Source organism: Nicotiana tomentosiformis, chromosome 9, assembly GCF_000390325.3.
Source record: "Nicotiana tomentosiformis chromosome 9, ASM39032v3, whole genome shotgun sequence".
In the NCBI taxonomy this organism is placed as follows: Eukaryota; Viridiplantae; Streptophyta; class Magnoliopsida; order Solanales; family Solanaceae; genus Nicotiana; species Nicotiana tomentosiformis.
Window position 1 is genome coordinate 40394302 of NC_090820.1, and position 22845 is coordinate 40417146.

A 22845-nucleotide genomic window follows, 5' to 3' on the forward strand; every position below is an offset into this window, starting at 1 on the left:
GTAAGGTCCATTAACATTTGCCACTATCAGATTTAGATCGTTGACACATGACAGTTCCATGTGTGTATGTTAATGCAAATCCAAAAGAACCACTCTCTCATTTCTTCTACAAGTTCTGTAATAATACGTGTATGCATATACTTTTAATATTACTAGTAAATCAGATCAAACTAGAGTAGTACAGTATTTTATACCAAAAAATAAAAAGAAAAAAATTATTACAGTATATAAAAAGGGGTTCATTCTTGGATGGAGAAAACAAAGAGGAGAAAAATAAATGCGACCATTTCAAAGCGAGGTTGTCGCAAAGCCGAGAGAAGATTGATTGGATTTTAATAGGAATAGAGTTGAAATAGAATTTAGGGTGTTGTTTTTTCTCTCTCATCATTTTCAATTTTCAAAGCGAGCTTCTCGCAATGCCAGGTGCTGATGATACCATGAACATGACCACTCTTAGCAGCAGCAACATTGTCTTATCGAAAGAGGGCATTTTTATTGTTATTATTGTTATGCTCCTTTTGATCCTCTTATTTATCCTTATCGCCTGCAAGTATAAGCCATGGCGTTTCTTTTACTCTTCTCCTGTCTCCTCCAACTCCGTCTTTCGCAACAAGAACATCATCAAGGTTAGATTAGCCCCATTTCCATTTTTTTTTTAAATGTAAATTTGCCAAGAAATGATCTTTTCTGCAATTCGGTTGAAGGGGTTTTGCTTATTTCTTATGCCTACCTCAAAATTGCTCGATGATATAAATATAACAAGAAATTGTCTTTTTGCAATTGGGTTGTAGGGGTTTTGCTTATTGTTTATGCCTGACCTTAAATGTTTTTAGGATGATTGCAAATATAACAAGAAATGGTCTTTTCTGTAATTTGGTCATAGGGTTTTGATTCTTGTTTATGCCTGACTCTAATTATATTTGTTTCTAATGTGGGTGAAATATAAACAAGATTGTAATTTTTATTGCTTGGAATAAATTTGCTAGGGTTTATAGTTCTCGTGGGGCCGAATAGAAGGAAAAGATTATAGAGGATTCTTATAGCCTATCCATCTTTGTTTGGGCTTGAGGTGTAGTTCATTGATTGTAGTTTTAAGGAGATGGTAATGTGATTGATGGATCATGTTGGTTCTGCTCAATTGTATTAGAGGATGTCAAAGTTTGAAACTTTCTTAATTTTGGAAGTTGGTATAGTTGCCTAGTTCAGTGGTTGAAAGTGGGCAGCTCAGCCTGGTTCCTTTATTAAGGGAGACCATGTTTTTCACATTGCATTTGAGTTTCGAGCGAGCTTGGACAGAGGAGAAACTTTACTCTTGGAAAAGTTTCTCATGCCCTATTAGGAACTGTGAACACCAATGCGATCCCAAAACTTCAGTGCAATTAAAGTTTCAAGGAAATGAGGAACTTATTTTTGTTTTCTTTAAGAGTTAACTGCATTGTTATGTATGTCACCTAGGTGGTTCTAAGAGGTGATTTACCCGTACCTCCGGTGAGATTTTACTTGCTAGTAGTTGGATACTCACAGTTCAAAATTTCGTTTTGGGGACCCTAATGTGGTATTAGACATGATACGTATCTGCAAAGGTACACTTGAGGCGTTTGGAGAATCCATCTGAAGTACTAAAATTATTACAAATACCTATTTCCTACCTCATCCATCATGTGATGTGAAGGGAAATGACAGGTTCAGCTAGCATAGGCTTATAATATATTTAGTTCATTATCTAGATATATATTTTATTTTTATGAGTAAGGCCCAAGAGAAAAAAAAGAAGAGTAGATATTGACTATCTAGATGGCGACCTAGATATCATGCACTGTTGTATTATCAATATCAATCGATCAATCGACCAAGACTTAGTTCTAATTTAGGTGTGGTCAGCTGAATTAATCCTCTATATTCATTTCACTCTTTCCACACCAATTTCATGTACTAAATAATTTCTCTTTTAAGGCAAATTAGGTGTTCTCTAAACCTTTCAATTGTACTTACATAGACATGATTGTCTCTGACCAGAATAAAAAACTCCTGACTGGCACAGGCCTAATACGGGTTAAACAACAATAACTAAGTCTTAATCCCATCTTATTACCCAAAAAATAAATAAAAGATCCCTAAGACTTAGTCCTAACTAGTTGGTATCACCTATATGGATCTTTTGTTTTAACTGTCTTCTTAATGGCTGTATTTTATCGGAAAAAGGAAAAAATCAAGCATAAGCACCGGTGACACACATTGTTGACAAAGTAATAATTCCTATCATATGGATGCAAGGACTAAGTCAAATGCTATTGCACCCTTTTTTTAAGGATAACTTTTGGAAATTAGCATAAAGGAAAAGGTTCCAGAGTTATACGACAATCTCTTGTAGATGTTTTTCTGTTGGTGGTGTTGTCTGTGTTGCCAATATGTCTCATTACTCTTGTACGTCGATAGAGTGAAGTGTTTGCAGTTGTCTATTCTAGGAGTAGTATTTCCAGAGGGGATTATTGAGCTAATACAAAATTTTAGTTGATTTGACGCTCTAAATGTTGCTGAAAGTTAGTATTTTCTCATTTACCTTGCAAAACCATGTAGAAAACTCAAGTAATAATGTACTTTTGGTGGTTGAATTGTGTGACCGCCTCGTTTAAAAGTTTAAGCTACTAGATGGGGATAATTTTACTTAGTTATGATGTAACACCCTTCACGTGAGATCGGATTCTTTATCCTAGTGTAAGTATGTGAAAATTTGATGATGAGTGGTAGTGAGGATTTTAACCTAGGACATATGTTTGCTCTAAAACTGTGTGACTATTTCATTTAAAAGGTTAAGTTGTTGAAGTGGGGTCGTCCTATTTAATTATCTCGTCAAGATGTCTCTTTGTGTGTGGTAAGATTATTTTCTTAGCACGTGGAAAAATCTTTGATGGGTGATGGGAGACTTGACTAGGATTTTTGCTTGCTTTGTTTTTGTGTTGAATTGTGTGATCACTTCATTCAAAAGTTTATAGTGTTAAGAAAGGGATATTTTTATCTATCTAAATGTGTTCTTGAATATATTTCTATTAGCGTTACTGAAAAAACACTTGATATCTCATTTGTTTCTAATTGGATCTTACAGTTGAATATTTAAGGTCTTTATGGATTATTTTTATGGTAATATTAGTTATTATTTTTTCTGCTTTGCATGATTATACAGAAGAAACTAATCTCTATTTAGCTGCTATTATCTAAAGCTTTATTGGTTATAATAGTGTGTAAAGACTGTAACATTAATTAGGAGATTCCTATCTGATGCTAAGAAAGTCAAATGCACATTCAATTTTCGATGGAGGGATTTCGTATATTTTGAAAAAGCAATGCTAGATTCTTAATTCTAGATGATTTGATAGATCATATTAGCACCTAGAGACTCTAGATTATCAACATAATGTTATAAATAGATAATTCAGCTCTTCAAGTATCACTCTTTGACCAAAGTATAGTACGTGGATATTGGTGAGGGATTAATTCTTCTGCACTCTACTACTCCTATTTATAAAACTTCTTAAGATGAAACAGAGCTTTCCTTATCAAAAAAAGAAGAAGATGAAACAGAGCTTCTATAGATTGCAACAATTTATGTGTATTGACTTTAACGTTTGAGTGAAGGTGTCCGATCACGTCTACACTACTCGTTCCTTTTCCACGTTATACTTTTCTTACTTTATTTGCCCACCTCTTCCAAGTTTATTCTTGTTTTTAAACTGTAAGATATCCAATATTGAAGTTGTTAAGAGATCTAGTTGGCCAGCCAAACTTTTTAGTACTTGCCTTGTCCCAGTGCCCTGGCTTTCTAAAATCTGACAATGCTTAACATATAAAAGCACAGAGATAAATTTTTGAACGTTATGCTTTGGTCGTTTTAGGCGTTGCTCTTGGTGAATGTTCGTTTAGTCCTTACAAAAATTCCAATGTATTTACTAATTAATTAAATCCCCCCCCCCCGCACGTGCACACACACACAAAGAAAAGGACTCTCTCAATGTAGGGTGTGGACTATCTTGATCCTATGCAAAATTATGTTACTATTGACTGACTGATATGAATCACTTACAAATGATGCTAATGGAGCTACCACTTATCCTGTGGTTACCTTAATGTCTTCTTAGTTGTTTCATAATTCTTGTTTATAAAGTATAAGCTTGGCCCTTCCTTCCTCCACCCCCTTCTTGTGCATTCTTTTGAAATTGCTGTAATTATATTTTTATGTAGGCTGATGATGTAGAGAGGCCTCTTATTTCAGATGATTTGCATCTTATTGAAAGCCAGAGTCATGAATATTCTAGAAGTTATGCTCACGATGCAGGCAGTCACCAGAATCAAGGGGCTTATGGTTCACCCTGGACTCAGGGACTTGTTCATAAACAAAGGCTGACCTCCATAAATCCTCAATTAATGCATAGTATATAACGCTTCCTTCCTTGTTGATTGGCTTTTTGTTCTTTATAGATCATAACTTAAATTGCTTTTTCCAGGCGACAGTTTTGTTCTGGATGTTTGTGATACTTCAGAAGATATTTCTATTGGCCAGACGCTTAAGCGTCCATTTGTGATTAATCAGTTAGCAGAAGAGCAGAAACACATAAGATCGGAAGATGTAAAGTACAGACCAAATGTGGCAATACAGAATGAAAAGTTTGGAGATTTTGCTCCAAAAGATACTAAAGATCAAAGTAATTTCTTCTATCACTGTGACAAGTGCTTGATGTTTTCTACACTTTTTGATTGACAGTATGTGTAAACAGTGTCATCATATTTTTCTTTTAGAAGTGCAGGAAGCATCCTCATGCTGGAGGTTATCTCGGGACCTTGTCAAGGTCTTCAACATTCAATGCAATCAACAAATACATCTAGGCTTCCACTTACTCTTGGAAGAGTGACACCTAGTGATATCTTGCTCAAGGATTCAGAAATTTCTGGCAAGCATGCAATGATAAACTGGAATATAAATGTACGCCCATTGAAAATCTGTGGTTTCATATGGATCTTGGCAGATGTTAATAACATATTGTTATGTTTCTTAGTTATTTATTTACGAAAGAAAATAAAGTAGAAGGCACATTTCACTTCTATTGTTTCAGAAATTGAGGTGGGAGCTCGTTGATATGGGTAGCTTGAACGGCACACTAGTTAATTCCCGTGCTGTCCATAGTCCTCATTCTGGGAGCAGACAGTGGGGCGATCCAGTTGAGCTTGCAAATGGAGACATAATAACGCTTGGCACAACTTCGCAAATATTTGTAAGTGCGTATGGGCTTTGTGCTGTTGTCATTTTACTAAGATTCTTGTTTTGAAGATGGACTCATCCCTCCTCCCACAAAATATATTAAAAAGATAACCAATTCCTTCGTGATCCTTCCCCTCTAAATAAAGGCACCAATTTCTAATGGAGACAGAGTATCTTTGCTTTCTAATACTTTCATGTGTAACTATATCCAATGCTGGCTATTTGAAAAGCTAATAAAATTTATTTGTTGCAAAATTTACAACCAAGAAGTTGCTATAAAACAATTGGACTACTATAGTCAAGGAGCACCATCAAGAAGGGAAACTTCATGGCACTAATGTCCTTCGTATGCTCTAGCAGCTTCCAGAACTAATATTTCATGTGAAAGAAACCAAATAGGCTCATTTCATGTGACTGAAATTTGGATGCTTTAAGTGTTATAGGTATACAAGGATTAGCTACAGATGGATCACGAAAATTGCAGTTTGCCCCTTATTCTACTGAACATGGCTAATTTGATCTCGCCTGATTAAATGAGAGTTGAAACCAATCACGACAAGGTGAATACGGAATAGCAAAGTAGGATTTAGAAACAGATTAAAATAACCTTTTTTGCATGATACAAACGCGGTAAAGGAATCCTAGCTTGGTTTTTCAATAGAAAAAGTTGATCTAATAACGTATCAAATTTTCTTTTAATAATTTTCCGGACGGGGTGGCTTAGTGGTCGTAGAGGTGCAAGGTGATGACCTTGAAACCAAGGTTTGAATCTCAACAGAGGCGACCTAGTAATTCTTTGCATCTGCTTAAGTCTTGGTTGGCTTTATCCCACCCATACTAGTGCTACTGGAGTCTGTGGGTGCTCAATGAATTACTTGAGGTGCACGAACGCGCTGGCCTGAACATCACCGTTATTGAAAATACTATTTAGTTAATAAAAAAATAACATTTGTATGTTCTTTCATAAAAAACTAATATCTGATATTTCCAGAAGATGGATTGCACAGTATGGACAAGGTGGGTTGCTCTGGTGGTAAGCACCCTCCACTTCCAACCAAGAGGTTGAGTTCGAGTCACCCCAAGAGCAAGGTGGGGAGTTCTTGGAGGGAAGGATGCCGAGGGTCTATTGGAAACAACCTCTCTACCCCAGGGTAGGGGTAAGGTCTGCGTACACACTACCTTCGCCAGACCCCACTAGTGGGATTATACTGGGTTGTTGTTGTTGTTGGATTGCACAGTATGGCCTATGAAGGAACCAAAGGACGAGTTAGTGAAACAAATGAGTCGAGGATAGAGTGGGAAGGAGTGATTTCTAACAGGTTTATATTACCTTCACAGGAAGATTTACCTACTAACATTATGGAGTGAACCCATCCTCTTTGACCACAATTTGATATTTCTAGATTCTAGCTTTTGTGTTTGGATGTGTCTTTACACGTAGCTCAAAATTTACACGTTTTATTACCAGAAAGGTAAAATTTTCAATACCTAAATCTGGACCAAAGTTGGTCGGTTTTGCCCTTGTAATCCAAATTAGTTCTTTGAATATTCTGGTATAGTGCACCTTTTTTTTATTGTACTGTTGTATAGACTCATAGTGTTAGTGAACAGAGGCAGTAGTGGGGAGTGTACAATATTCTGGTATAGTACGCCTTTTTTTTATTGTACTGTTGTATAGACTCATAGTCTTAGTGAACAACCATGACCTCTCAAGCAACCTACCATCGTCTGTTGTCAATTGTCTTTAATTGCACAATACTGTGTAGTTCTTACCTTAGTTCTCTTCGTATATCTATTCATGTTTAAGCTGTTACTGTTACTGTAATTGTGTTTATTTTGGTAAGTATTATCCCGGCTGTTTCTATTTATAGTGAGGCTTTTTATCCTGTCTCGAGCTAAAAGGCTGGCAATCATAATTTCCAATTCATAAGCTGAGTCCTATGTGACTTAACCAATTTTTTCAATGGCAGTAAAGAAGAAAATCTCTCTAAAATGTGTTACCTCTTACTATTTAACAGTCTGGTTTGATTTCGGATAGACATCATGAAGAAAAGTTTGAGCTGTGTGACTTAGAAGTTACTAATATTTTGACAGAAAACCTATATTGGAGTCAATTAATCACAAAATTATACCATTATCCTTGGTTTAAAATCTTACGATTTGCCATTTGAGAAAAGCTTACATGTTTTCCAGACAAACCAAAAGAGAATAATAAATGTAACGTTTAACTAATGTATGATTGCAAGCGTGAACGTAGGTGCTCATTGCCATGTAATATTTTCTCTTTCAGGTACAAATTAGATCCCAAAGTGAGCATCAGGTCCCATTTGGGATTGGTGTCGCATCAGATGCCATGGCCGTACGTCGAGGAGGAAAGAAGCTGCCTATGGAAGATGTTTGTTATTACCATTGGCCTGTTCCCGGGACGGATAAGGTTTGGACAATTGAAAGGCTTATATTATCTTACCAGTCAAGATAATGATCAAGAAATTTGTATATTTGCCATTGTAGTTTGGATTGTTTGGGATATGCGATGGACACGGAGGAGCTGGTGCTGCAACGTCTGTCAGCAAGTAAGTTATAATCACTGTGTTATGTAACTCCACCAGTAAAAATAAAAGGTAATGTTGACCCAAAGAAATCATACATGATGTTTTCTTCAATTTAACAGTCACAAAGCAATTGGTTGTTTTTTCTGCTGAAAAATGGCATAGGCTAAAATTTTCTCGAAAACATTCTTTATTCTGGATCATATCATATCTTCTTTTTTCATTGCAATTTTGGAATGAAATTTTAAAAATTAAATCTTTAGTTGGATTTACTGAATTCATTGTTACTGTCTTTGCTAGGTGAGCAAATTCTTTGTCACCCCTATGTGCTAATTTATCTTCGTGGATTTTTGTTGTCCCTATACAGAATAATGCCTCAGATAGTTGCTAGCATCTTGTCAGATTCATTTAGAAGGGAGAGGGTGTTGTCACAATGTGATGCTTCAGATGTTCTTAGAGAAGCATTCTCTCAAACTGAAGCGAGTATAGATCACCACTATGAGGTTTTTACCTAGACTTATTTTGTAGTATATCTTATAAGCTTTATTCACCTGGTTAAAGCTTTATCTCTGTGTGTAACAAGTTTATTTATATGAATGTTGTGAGTTGAGCGAAGAATTTTGTGGTTAAGTCCATGCGCTGATGCAGCTTTCCCTTGTTCTCATGTTTATTTGCATTCTTACAGGATATTAATTGTTTTTATTTGATTACTAAGTTCGTGCTGCACATTAAAGCTGTTAAAAGGTTTTAGTTTGTTGGATTTACTAATATTTTCCTTATTGATGACAATCAAATCTGTTAGGGATGTACTGCAACAGTGCTTCTGGTTTGGGCTGATGATCATGAAAACTTTTATGCGCAATGTGCAAATGTTGGAGATTCAGCTTGTGTTGTAAAGTGCGTCCCCACACTTTCATCAGTAATTTCATTTGCTAACTGGCTGCATTTCCATATGGCCTTTGGTTGCTTTAGGCGTTCTTCATTCTTGTATTGTGTGTAATAATGATCTTTGTTTACTTTGCATGATCTATAGTCTAATTTTCTATAGTTCTCATAGTTTTATCTTCTCAATTACTTCTGCTCAGACGACTAATACCTCGATTCTTCGAACTATGAATTCCAACTTTCGAGATTTATGCCTTGAATTGGTAATATTGACATTTATCTTTATTAGAGAGATTGAGCTTTAATATTTTGCAATGTTACAGAAACATAAACCATTTATCTGTTAATATGTTGCAGCTCTAACTTGGCCTAATATGCAGTCTGCAAAATTTCATCATACATTGTGTGAAACCAAAAATGTTATATCAGAGTTAATATTGGGCCTCAAAACTCAAAAGCCCAACATATTCATCAAATGAGTGTCGTAGAAGGGATCTGCAATCGTACAAGATTAGAGATGATCTCATTTGACAAAAGGTTCCAAACAACATGCATAGAAGAAAAATTAGGAGTAGTTTGCCTGAAATGGTTTCACCATGTCTTATATGGACGTCCAGATGCATCGGTTTTGTAGGTGTGACTGCGTGACACTGAACTTTGATGTGGACTTATCCTAAGAACACAACACAATGGAAGCAAAGGTTCTATACAAGCAATACCAACCAATTAGGATTTAGATCCAAATATTGTTTCTTGCATCAGGTCCACTGTTTTCATGAAATTTTTATGTGGTTCAAGACTTATATGTTAACTTGGACTGCTTCCCATGGTGTGGTCTGGCCATCGATAAAGCTGGAATTATGAACCATAGGAGATCAGAGTCTGAATCCTAACAGAGGAAAAAATAGACGGTGATTTTTCCCATCTGCCTACGTTTTAGTGGGTAGAGTTACCTGGTATCTATATTGGTGTAAGTAGTCAATGTGTGTATAACTTGGCACAAACATCGTTGCTATTAAAGAAATTGTTAGTTTGGAGATAGTGGGAGATTTAGAGAACCTTTACTTTTAGAGCATCCTTAATTCACTTATAAAACAAAATACTATTTAGCATTAGAATAAAATGGGTTCGAATAGAGCGCAATGGATAACTAGAATTCATATGGCTGATCCAACTAGTTGAGGATTAGTTGTTGATTGATTGACAGTTCGTAGTTCATGTTTGTATGGACTATGCTTTAGTGAGATGTTATGCAGCTATAAGTTGTCTTAATGCAATACCTTGTCAACTCATGCCGGTGAAGGTTTAGAAGCAGTTTAAGATATATACTTATTATAAACCACTTATTAGTTTAAACTCATTCATTCTGTTTTTGTTTGAGGCAGTATTGACGGGAAGCTGACAAAAATGACTGAAGATCACAGAATAACTAGTTACTCTGAAAGGATGCGTATCCAAGCAACAGGGGATCCTTTAAAAGATGGGGAAACAAGACTATGTGGTGAGTAAAATCTTTTGTCTCTGATCCTTTCCAAATTTTTTTTTTCTCTGTTGTTCTTGTATATCCCCTGTAGAACCTCAATGATCAACCAGCAACTGATTTGCTTGCTCTTAACTAGGTTTAAACCTTGCTCGTATGCTCGGAGACAAATTTCTTAAACAGCAAGATGCTCGCTTCAGTTCAGAACCTTATATTAGTCAAGTTGTGTACATACATCAAGCTAGCAAAGGATTTGCACTGTTAGCTAGGTAATTCCAGCTTTATTTGACGTCATTTCATGTATTGCGGCAGAGCTGTTTCATTCTCTCTCTATCCTGATTTTTCCCTTCTCCTCGTTTCCCCTTCACCCTCTACTGAAATTAAAGAAAAAATGAACTTTGTCAAGTATGTGATCTTCCATCTTGTTATCTATCTGACATGGGTTGGCTTGACATACTTGTGTCGAACTCTAGGACATCAATAAGTACATTTCTTACCGATTCTTCAATATGTGCTATAGATTAATAGATAAACTATACTTTTGGCTTAAAACATGCTTGTGGATTTGCTCCAGTGATGGCTTCTGGGACGTAATTAATGTGAAGAAGGCAGTTCAACAAGTCCAGCAGGTACGAGCACTTTGTATGATTCTCTTGTGTGTAGGAGGGAGGCACCCGATTCTTTCCCAAGCTATAGCTTCTTTAACCATATGCTGAAATTTTATGATGTGCAGACAAAGGAGAGAAGCTCAACAGATGAAGAAATTTCTGCAGAAAAAATAGCAAATTCTTTGTTGAACGAAGCCAGAACATTGCGCACAAAAGATAACACTTCCATAATTTTCTTAGATTTTGACACCACCAATAGAATTCTTTCTTGTAAAATTGATTCATAGGATTGACTTCACACCTTCATATATTTAGTATTACAGTGATGATTATCTCTCTTTTTTTTTCTTCAATTGAAGATCAGTTACCTTCTGTTAATATTAGTGCAACCCCTCGTGTTATTGACAAATTCCCAGCTCTGTAGTCATATCTCTACCATCCAATGAGATGAATTTGAACAGTGGCGAATCAAAATGCGTGTTTGCAGATTCAGTAGAACTCAGAGTTTCGTGCTCGAATCCTATATATATATATATATATATATATATATATATATATATATATATGAATAACAAATACAGATAGAGTTGGATGTGCATTTCAGAACTTATTTTTCAACTCAGAATCACAGCATTCAAATTTTGTATCTGCCACTGAACTGTCCTTTTTATGAATTATGAAAGGTGAAAATATGGACAGAAGTACTTAGGTATTGACCTAAAGCTTTCGCGGTACAGGCCAATTCTTTATTTCCTCTTTATTTAGAAAATGAAGTTCTGGAAGGTGTATTTTCATATATATATACCCACTTTTGGGGGCCATTATTGAAGTTGAACCTGCATTGCATAAAATTTTGCAAAGTGTACCTGCTCGGATTTGTAGTAGTTCAATTTCTTCAATGCAACTTCAAAAATCAAATCTGAAGTTTTTCTATCTTTCAAATGCAACTTTAGAAATTCGAATCTGAATTAGTTCAATCTATTGAAATATTGAAATGCAACTTCAGATTTCGAATCTTAAGTTCTGAAACATAAACTTGTTATTCGAATTTCAACAATTCAATACACGATTCAATGCCTAATTTACTCCGAATGAGCTCAAATTTAAAAGATAACTTTGAAAATTGAAATATCATAAAGAACAAATCTCAATCATCAAATTATCAAAACAACAATAAAAATAACAAACTCATTTTGCAATCAAGAAGAAGAAGAAACTCTAAGCACAAAGAAGAAGAAAATAGCAGCAAAGAAGAAAAGAAAAGAAAAGTGAATGTGTCTGAAATTATCTAAAAATTGGGTAACAGTTAAACTTTTTTTGAAAAAATGAATACAAATTCGATGAGCGACGCAAAACTGGATACCACATAAAATTTTTACTTTTGGAATAGAGAATATGTCAAAGATTCAATCCAATGCTTTTCCTTAATATCAGGATCAGGAAACATAGATGAAGAAGTTAACAAATGAAAAGAAAAAGAAAGACACTAAAAAGTCACTAATCCATAAACGTACAATGAAAGGTGCCAAGTATGGAACACACAGAGAACCAATGGACGTGGCAAGAAGGAGTTGATGAAGCTAAATAAATTTCTCATTGCTTGTTATTCATTTTTACGATTGAACTATTTATCTCGAACAAAACGACATAGGGATTGATGTAGAACATAAAATTAGACTTCGAAACAATTACATATGCCACTGGCATATAAAAATGGGGTAACTTGAATGTGTTAGAGATGCATGGTGTTCAATATGATCACACGAATAGGGATATGTGCGGACTATAAAAGAGGAATAAATGTGCAGAATTTTGATGCAAATGTATGAGCAGAATCTAAAAGAAGATAACTTTCTAAAATACCTTGATATGCCATTGCTATTAGCCACAAGCATAAAAGCGGAACATTGCCAAATTTATGTGAATTCACAAAATTTAAAGAGTGAAATTAAGTAACAATAATGTAACTTTAAAGCACTCTATAGCTTCATTAACACTTCGAGCATATTTTAAACATGTAACTAAAGTTGTAATTAGTTCAAAATAAAACATTCAAAAATGTCGGGCTTTACAACAAGTAGGTTAGAACATACAAGCCGGAATCACAATTGGCACAGTTGGTGCCTCCTACCGGCTCAACCACATCTGGAACCTGCTCCTGAGCTGAGACAACTGATGGATCTGCAGGTGCTACTCTAGCTGTTGTACGAGCTGCACTGTTGTTTTGCTGTGGGCTATGTATTGTTTTGATATTGGTATTGTTGTTTTGGTAAGGTGGTGGCATATGGGCACGTGTGGTGCGAGTTGATTATTGTGTTGTGATGAGATGTGCATGCGGCGACATAAAGGTGGTATATTAATGCGCATGCAACGGTATAAGGGGTTTTTATGCACGTGTTGCTAGCAAGGGGAGTTACTTCATTTTGAAGCACACCCGACGAGATAAGGGGGCTAAAGCGCGTGAATATATTTCGGGAAAAATATTTTTAAAAATAAATGCAAGGCTCACGTGGCGTTATTAGGAAGATTTGTAATTTGTGATTATGAGGTGTGGTATCTCGTGATGATTCTTATTGTATATTTTGTGTTGGAACGACTTGATTATTTGAACTATTATTGCTTTTCTTTAATTTATTTCACTTGTATTTAACTGTGTTTTTGATCATTTTGCTATTTTGTTACATGTTTACTCCTTGTTGCTATTTATTGCTTTAACTTTCCGTTGTTAGCTTTATATTAAAATTCTCCACAGGTTTTCATGTCTAGTGAGTGTCTTGACTTGAACCTTGCCACTACTCTAGCGAGGTTAGTCTTAATACTTACCGGGTACCATTTGTGGTGTACTTATACTACGTTTCTACACATTTTTATGGAGATGCAGGTACCTCAGAGCGTGCTGAATGTTAGTTAGCTGTTTGAGAATTGCTACGGAGACTTCAAGGTATACCTGCCATTACACTCGTAGGCCTCATAGTCACCTTCTGAAACTTTACTTTACTACTGTTTACTTTCATTTCAAAATAGTGATTGTAATGACCCGACCGGTCATTTTGAGTATTGTAGTCCCGTTCCCCCATTTATCGCTTCTTCTATGTTAAATTATGGTTATGTGACTTGTCGGGGTAGTTGGTTTGGTTCTGGGTATGTTTCAGAGTGAAATGTGACACTTAGTCCCAAGGTTGAAGGTTTAAGTTGAAAGAGTAGACTGGAGTTTAACTTTTGTGTAGATGACTTTGAAATGAAATTTTGATGGTTCTGATAGTTTCATATGGTGATTTTGTACTTAGGCATATATCCGGATGTTGATTTGGAGGTCTGTAGGTCATTTTAGTTTGAATTGGCGAAAGTTGGAAAGTTGAAGGTTTGGAAGGTTGAGAAGTTTGACCGAGAGTTGACTTTGTTGATATCAGGTTCGAATTTTGGTTCCGAAAGTTAGAATAGGTCCGTTGTGTCATTTATGACTTGTATGCAAAATTTGAAGTCAATCAGAGTTGGTTTGGTATGATTCGGTATTAGTTTTAGAAGTTAGAATTTCATAAGTTCATTAGGCTTAAATTGGGGTGTGATTCGTGATTTTGGTGTTGTTTGATGTGATTTGAGGTTTCGACTAAGTTCGTATTGTGTTTTAGGACCCGTTGGTATGCTTGTATGGGCCTCGGGTGTGATTCAGATCATGTTCGACTAATTCTGGACTAGTTGGACTGCTGATGCATCTGGTTTTCTTATACGCGATTGCGAGGGAAGGTCCGCGATTGTGAAGGGTCTTTCAAATATTGTACATCGCGTTCATGATTCTTGGAGTGAGTTCGGGAAGCTTTGTGGTCTCAGGTCACCGCGAACGCGAGAAGGATCACGCGTTCACATAAGAGGAGTGGTCAACTGGAATGTAAGGCTTCAAGCCTATGCGATCGCGTAGTTGGGCTCACGTTTGCGAAGAGTTAGACCTAGTAAGCACTGCGTTCGCGATTGAATCTTCACGTTCGCGAAATGTATTTTTTTGGGCAGCATTTTTGTGCTTCACGATCGCGAGAGAACTTCCGCGATCGTGAAGAGGAACAACTGGGCAGCATAATATTTAAAATCCTAAATCGAGGGTTAGAGTATTATTTCACATTTTGAGTTATAGAGCACGGTTTTGGGCGATTTTGGATGGAATTTTCATGTCTTGGATCGGTGTAAGTGTTTTTGACTTGGATTTGTTAATATTTCATTATTTCATCTTCGTTTTTAGCATTTAAATGGTGAATTAAAGTGAAGAAATGGGAGATTTTGTGGAAATTTTTCAAAAATGAAAATTAGAGGTTTGAAGGTCGATTTGAGGTCGAAATTGGATGATTTTGGTATGGTTGGACTCGTAATTGAATGCGTGTTCGGATTTTGTAAATTTTGTTGGGTTCTGAGTCATGGTCCTAGGATTGATTTTTTGGGTTGACTTTTTAATTTTGATAAAGATCGAAACTTTATTATTTGAAGTTGTTTCCTACATCATTATTTCTTGATATTGAGTTGTTTGTGACTAGTTTCGAGTCGTTTGGAGGCCGATACATGTGGGAAGGGCTTGTTGGAGTTGTAATTTGCGCGGTTTGAGGTAAGCAACACTTCTAAACTTCTATTTGAAGGTATTTAACCTTAAGGACTATGTTATGTGAAAGATATTGGGGTGACGTACGCGCTTGGTGACGGGCGTGTGTGCATGCATCAGTTTGTTCATGGTTTGGGGAGGCCTTTAGGCTAATACCTGGCTTGTGTTTCTATCATATCATGTTATCCCCGCGTCCCCTCTACTTGTTTGATTATTTGAACTGCGAATCATGTTAGACATCATGTCTAGGCTATGTGCTAACTGCTTGAGACTTGATACAACTATTCTTCTTGTTTCTGAGTTATATACCCTATTTTCACGCATGTTCTCAGTCATGATACTATATTCGTGTATGATATTGTTTTATCAGTACCTCTTATTTGATTCCTCACATGTTACTGATATCGCTTAAAACTATTTTATTGAATATTTGAGATGAGTTCATCTGAGATTTGAACGGTAAATGACTGAGCTTGAGCCTTAGAGCCAGTTTGGTACTGATTTTGATGCGACGCGTGCACCAGGCCTCATTATTGGGATAAGTGATTATAATTAGCACTTAGGCAGGATCCGCCCCTCTGGAGTTTGACATGCCAGCAGTGGGCACAGGCACAATGTTTCATATATATGCTTAATGATAAGCAGTTATGTCAGACACCCATACAATGCTAAGTGTAAATACTCTATGATATTGTTAATTTACGTGTATACTTGACATATAAGCATAAAGATGTACTTTTATCATTCTAACTTGTAATTGACCTGCTTTATCCGTGTTGGGTTTTAAACTGTTATACTTGAAAGCATGCCTAAATTTATGAAATGAGAACGAGTTGTACTTGATATCATTGATTTACTATTTCTATGGTTTGTCATGTATTTTATGAACTGTTATCGGTTATTGGTACTGGCATTTGATTATTGTTTTGAGCTCGTCACTGCTTTCAACCCAAGGTTAGTGTTGTTACTTATCGAGTACATTGGGTCGGTTGTACTCATACTACACTCTGCACTTCGTGTGCAGATCCAGGTACATCCGGCCAGGTGATTTTTAGGCTTGAGTCGTGCCAACTATTTGGAAGACTACAAGGTAGCTGCCATACCGTCCGCAGTCCTTGACGCTTTCTTCCTGTTATCTTTATCTTTACTATTTATCATATTCAGACAGTTGTATTAAAGGATTTATTTCGTAACTTGTTATTCAGTACTGCTCGTGTACTTGTTGACACCAAATTTTGGGGTTAGTTCTAGTAGCAATTTGACTTGATTCTCATATATATTATGGTATTCTTATGCCGTTTAGGTATTGGATTATGTTATTTCATTTTCATTGTTAATCATGTGACTGTTGGCTTATCTAGAGGGTTGGGTTATGTGCTATCACGACTTGTGGATTTTGGGTTATGATAGTGATGTAATTGATATTCCTAGTTTACTATCACTAGAGCTTATGACTCCGTACTACCGGATTTGGACATATATTACTATCATTCGGTTTCAACTTTATTATGTTATTTATCAGTTTACTGTAATAGCTAAGTTATTTATTTTTGTTAAATCTCAGCATGTATTAGGCTTATCTAGTCTTAGAGACTAGGTACCATCACGACCCTAAATTGGGGTTTTTAGGGTCGTGACAGATGATTCCAATAGTTTCGTATGGGGATTTAGGACTTAGGTGTATGTCTATATTTGGGTTTGGAGGTTCCTAGGTTGATTTGGTTCTATTTGGTGAAAGTTGGAGAGTTAAATGTTTGGAAGGTTGATAAGTTTGATTGAGAGTTGAATTTGATGATATCGAGTTTGAATTGTGGTTCTGAGAGTTGGAATAGGCTTGTTGTGTCATTTGGGACTTGCATGCAAAATTTAAAGTTATTCTGAGTTGTTTAGGCATGTTCGACGGAATTTTATGAACTTGAAAATTTGGATTAGTTCCTTAGGCTTAAATTGAGGTCCGATTCATAGTTTTGATATTGTTTTGTACTATTTGAGACATCGATTAGGTCCGTGTTATGTTTTTGGATCGTTAGTGTGTTTGGACGGGGTCCCGGGTGTGTTTTAGATTGATTTTAGATCATTTTGGATTGAGTTGCATTGCTAAAGTTTTGCTGAGTCTGGTGTTTTTGCATCTGTGGAAGTCTGATCGCATATGTGAAGTCATAGGTGCGAATTTGGAGGCACACATGCGAGTTTTGGGCTAGAGGAGCAGTGACCGCAGATGCGACTGAGGGACCTAAAAGCGGGAGGTCGGGCGGTTAAGTGAGGATCACATATGAAACATATATATTTTGACTCATATCGGAATGAGTGTTCGAAATTTTTGAGTTTTATCGGGTTCCAGTGTGCGGGCCCGGGGTTGACTTTGTATCATTGAATCAAGATCTTAGATTTAATTGTTCAGCTTGTTTCTTATGGCTTGTATTGATGTTATTAAGTTATTTTGGCTAGATTCAAGCTGTACGGAGGTTGATTCATCGGGAAGGGATTCTTAGAGTACCGATTTAGCTTTCTTGAGTTAAGTATCTTACTTAAACTTGATTGAGGCACTAGTTTCCTCAATTATTTGTGATAACTACGTGCTATGGGTGATGCACATGTGTGGGGTTGAGCCCATGTATGTGTACCGGGGTATTATTCATTCTCGGAGTAGTGCTTAGGCTGTGATACGCCTTGAATTGATTGCTAAGCTTCATACAGTAATGTTTCCTATATTTATACCCCTTTTTGTGAGAGATTTGAACCATGTTTGAGGTTACATAGAGGTTAATCTCGTGATTAAACCTGATAATTGCTACTTTCGTGATGGAATTTCCTGATTTGAGATATGGTAGCACAATTTGCACATGAATACACCTTAGCATGTCACTTATACCAATCCATGAGTATAAAATTTGATATCCATTGTTCATGTACATGTATTCTTGTATATCTGCTTTCTGTGTGATAAGGTTTAGACTGGTAGCACGTGAATTGGTCGTGCGGTTGTGATTATTGGCACATGAGTTGTCCGTGCGGTTGAGATATTATAGCACATGTGTTGCCGTGCATATTTGAGATATTGTTACTATTGGCACGTGAGTTGTCCGTGCAACACATGAATTTTTCGTGAAGCGTGTGGATAAGGATCCACCCTCCTAAGGTCACCCTCTCATGTTTCTCTCTTGATGGTGTACATGCGGTATGAGGAAAGACTGGCCAGTGTTTGATTTGGTTATTGCATTTCTTCTTTACTTGCAATTTTCGTGATTGTTTACCTGTTTTATTTGCATATCTTCCTTACATGCTGGATTATTAACTGAGTAGATTATGTTATGTTTCTTGTTATCAAGGTGGATTTATCTATGATTCATGACTGATCATATTATTGCTCTGTACTTGTGAGATTTATGAAATGTACAGGTGAATAGCGAGTATTATTTATAATTCTTCTTCTATTACCTTGCCGAGGTTAGTTATGATACTTGCTAAGTGCATGGGGTCGGTTGTACTCATACTACACTCTGCACTCAATTGTGAAGATCTAGGCGTTGGACCGAGTTGTGGCTAGCTATGAGATGTTGTTGTGAGCACATTGGAGAGATGGGGTAGATTTGCATCTCGACCGAAATCTTGATGTCTCTTTTATGTCTTTATTCAGATAGTATTGCTATTTGTATTCCAGACTTGTACGTCTATTTAGACCAGTTCTGGGAGATTATTGTATTTCGACTTAGATTTACAAAGCTGGTATAAATACAACCTCTATTTGAAATGTACATAAGCATATTACAAATCTAAAGCTACCAAAGGCAAGTGGTAACTATATCCAAAAATCAGGTACATCTCCCGCCATGCATAACATCATCAACTCTAAGATCTGCACGCAAGGTGCAGAAGTGTAGTATGAGTACAATCGACCACATGTACTCAATAAGTAACAAACCTAACCTCAGGTTGAAAGCAGTGACGAGCTCGGAAGATGGTCAGAGTCCAACACCAATGGCGAAGAACAAGTTGTAATAATATAATGAGGACAGTAAAGGTAAATAACTCAAGAGATATCATGCTCAGCTTGTTTATAGTTACGGGAAAATAGACATGATTTTTGTAAGTATAACAGTCAAAGTCCAAATCTTACCACTGAAAATCAACTAAGTATGAGTTTATCAAAAGGGTTGTGTTTTTTCAATTTCCCAGATAAGAATTTTTCGTTTACCAGTTAGCATGAGAAAAATACGTCGTAATGCCTACATGCCAATATATATGTCAAGACATATTACCGTCTAGCATAAGGAAAATACATCTCTATGCCTACATGTCAAATCATCAAATGTCATATTACCGACTAGCATGAAGAAGATATATCTCTATGCCTACATATCGAATATACATGTCAAATCATCAAATGTTATATTACCGTCTAGCACGAGGAAAATACATATCTATGCCTACATGTAAAATGTACATGTCAAGTTAATGATTTCACAATGATATCATCAAGTACACTCACTCTCAGCACACTCAAGGTGCCTGTCTTAAATGTCGCACTTCATCGCACACACAATCACTCAGCACTGTACGGGTGCCTCGCATCAATGCTCCTCACTAAAGCACGTGTATATATCATTGCGCCTGCACCCAATATTGGCATGTGAGACTCCGAAGGGGCGGATCCTGTCCAAGCGCTAATCAAAAGCCAATATGGCATGTTACAACGTACAACCCGATCCAAATAACAATCCATTCCAGCGTTCAACCCGATCCAAATAACAATCCATTGCAACCTAATCCAACATAACTCATAACACGGCTCTATGTCCCACATCAGTAATCAATTTTCTCATATCTCACAGAAACATAATCCAATTATACAACACGGAGTATCACAATGTGCCACAAATTCAACTCAAACTTGTATCACATACAAGGACACCAATAACAAGTGAAACAACATATCAAAAGTACACAAAGACATAGATATAACATGCAGTTATAACTATCATGACTGAACAATATGACTACAGCTAAGGCAAGTAGCTCAACATGGAAAAAATAGCCCTATCATGTCTCAAACATTTGAACAGGTAGCCTAGACATGAATTCTAACATGAGTAATATTTCACATAGTCATATAAATGGAGAAAACATGATATCAAATAAGCATGATAGCAAAACAAAGCACATAATAGCCTAAGAACTACCCAGATCATGAATACTTTGGTGCACGCACACGCGCCCGTCACTAGCACATGCGTCACCCCCAACCCATCTCAAATATAATAGTTCTCAGGGATATTTACCCTCAAATCAAAGTTTAGATATGTTACTTAACTCGAACAAGACAAATCAAATACCGAGCAAGCCAAACAATACTCTAGAAATGTCATCCCACACGAAACAACCTTCGGACGACTCGAATCTAGCCAAAATAACTTAATATCATAAATAAAAGGCACATGAAATAATTTAAAATAATAAATCTTCAATTTTTAATAAAATAAAAAAAGTCAACTCAAAAAGTCAACCTAGGGCTCGCACCCCGGAACCCGACAAAACTCATAACTTTCGAATACCTATTCCGATACGAGTCCACACATACTAATTTTATCCAATTCCGACTACAAATCGGCCTTTCAAATCATCAATTTATGATTTAAAAAGGGTTTTACTAAAATTCCCAATTTCTTCAATTCAATTCAATTCGTCAACCAATCTCTAAATTCAAGGTTGTAATCATGAAATTTAAACAAATCCGAGTAAGAAATACTTACCCCAATCCAAGTAAAGAATATCCCCTCCAATAGTAGATGATCCCAAAACTTATATTTGATAAGCTCAACATGATCCTCGCGATATTACAACTAAGATAACCTTTTGAATCACCCAATTTGACCTTAAAATGAGTGAGATATGATGCTTTGAAGTTTTAAAGAAAGTCTGAAAATTTCAGGGACATAAATGGTATTTTCGTAATTATTTACACAAGAAAAAAAACCAACAATTTGATAATCTTCGCTTTAGCACCCAAACTCATTCAGAACCTCCCGTAAACAAACCATATATGCATTTCAATCATAAAACATGCTACGAACTTGCTCGCGCACTCAAAATGCCGAAAAAGGTCATCTTGACCCGATATTGACCATGGTCAAGCTCTAAATCCTTAACTTAACTAGTTTCTCAACCAATAACACACCCAAGCCCCTCGGAACCCCATCCAATCATACCAAAAAGTACAAATACATTATATAAACTTATATAAAGCCTCAAAACACCCACGAGAACATCACAACAAAGAATCTAGGATCAAACCCAATAAAATTTCTCTTAAGTTGTTAAATCTTCATTCTTTCAAAAGAGTGTACGAATCACACTTAAACACTTTAGATTACTTTTAAACTTTGCAAATAAGTTCAATTCAACTATATAGACCTATCCAAAGTCTCAGAACACCAATTGGAGTCTAATAACATCAAAGTCAACTATTGGTCAAACTTATGAACTCTTAAGTTCTTCAAATTACCAACTTTTGACAAATAGTGTTGAAATCTTTTAGGAATCTCCGAAACCAAATCCTAATATATGTACGAGTCCAAAATTATCATACAAATCTATCGGAATAATCAAAACCCGATTCCGAGTCCGTTTACCCAAAAGTCAAACCTTGATTGAGTCTTCCAACTTAAAGCTTCCAAACCAAGAGTCATTCTTCCAAATCAATCCCGAACCACTCGAAAACCAAAACCGATCATACAATCAAGTCATAATACATCATATGAAGCTACTCAAAGTCTCAAACCATCGAATGGAATGCTAAAGCTCAAAACGGCCGGTCGAGTCGTTACATTCTCCCCCACTTAAACATACGTTCGTCCTTGACCGTTCCAAGTGTCGTTCCAAAGCCATCAAATTATTGTATAAACTTGACCTACACATAAACATGAGTGATACCATATCACATCAACCTATATATGCCCATCAACACAACCTAACTGAAGATTCTTTCTTTAACCTTAATATATCAGCCATAGAACCAAATTTCAACATTCGAAATTCCTGATACAATCCAATTCTCGTATATACATAATATATACAACTCAACAAGCTATAGAAAATAATAAATATTTCCCCGAGATATAACCACACGACGTAACCTATCGCTCATATGTGCGCAACAATATATCTGACCATGATAGCTGCCCATTACCAAACCCGGTACCAGTAACATTCCTCATATCAAATATAACATTGCTCCAAACCTTTACAACACTGCTAATGATGTAAGAAATATTTAGAAACTCATAACCACTCACTCAGTGGAAACTATTCGACCGTCGAGCCACATCAAATGCCACCTAGTCACATACGACGCAATCCGTACCCAACAAGCAACAACTCGAATATAGCTGAAGATGGAAAAAGAACCAAATAAGAGAACTACCAAACAAGTCTAACAAATACCACTAAAGATAATTGCTATGAACCCATTACACCAAGGAGAAACAAGCACG

The 22845-nt window shown here is 36.2% G+C and overlaps 1 protein-coding gene across 1 annotated transcript; it reads left to right on the forward strand.

Annotated features, from left to right (window-relative positions):
* Positions 1-260: 260 nt before the first annotated feature.
* LOC104105228 (protein phosphatase 2C 70) lies at positions 261-11151 on the forward strand. Its single transcript, XM_009613481.4, has 13 exons — positions 261-626; positions 4237-4426; positions 4500-4697; positions 4800-4975; positions 5106-5264; positions 7542-7685; positions 7763-7824; positions 8168-8303; positions 8603-8697; positions 10071-10186; positions 10305-10434; positions 10740-10794; positions 10899-11151. The coding sequence occupies exons 1-13, from the start codon at positions 417-419 to the stop codon at positions 11058-11060; spliced, it is 1833 nt and encodes a 610-aa protein (XP_009611776.1). The 5' UTR covers positions 261-416; the 3' UTR covers positions 11061-11151.
* Positions 11152-22845: the final 11694 nt, after the last annotated feature.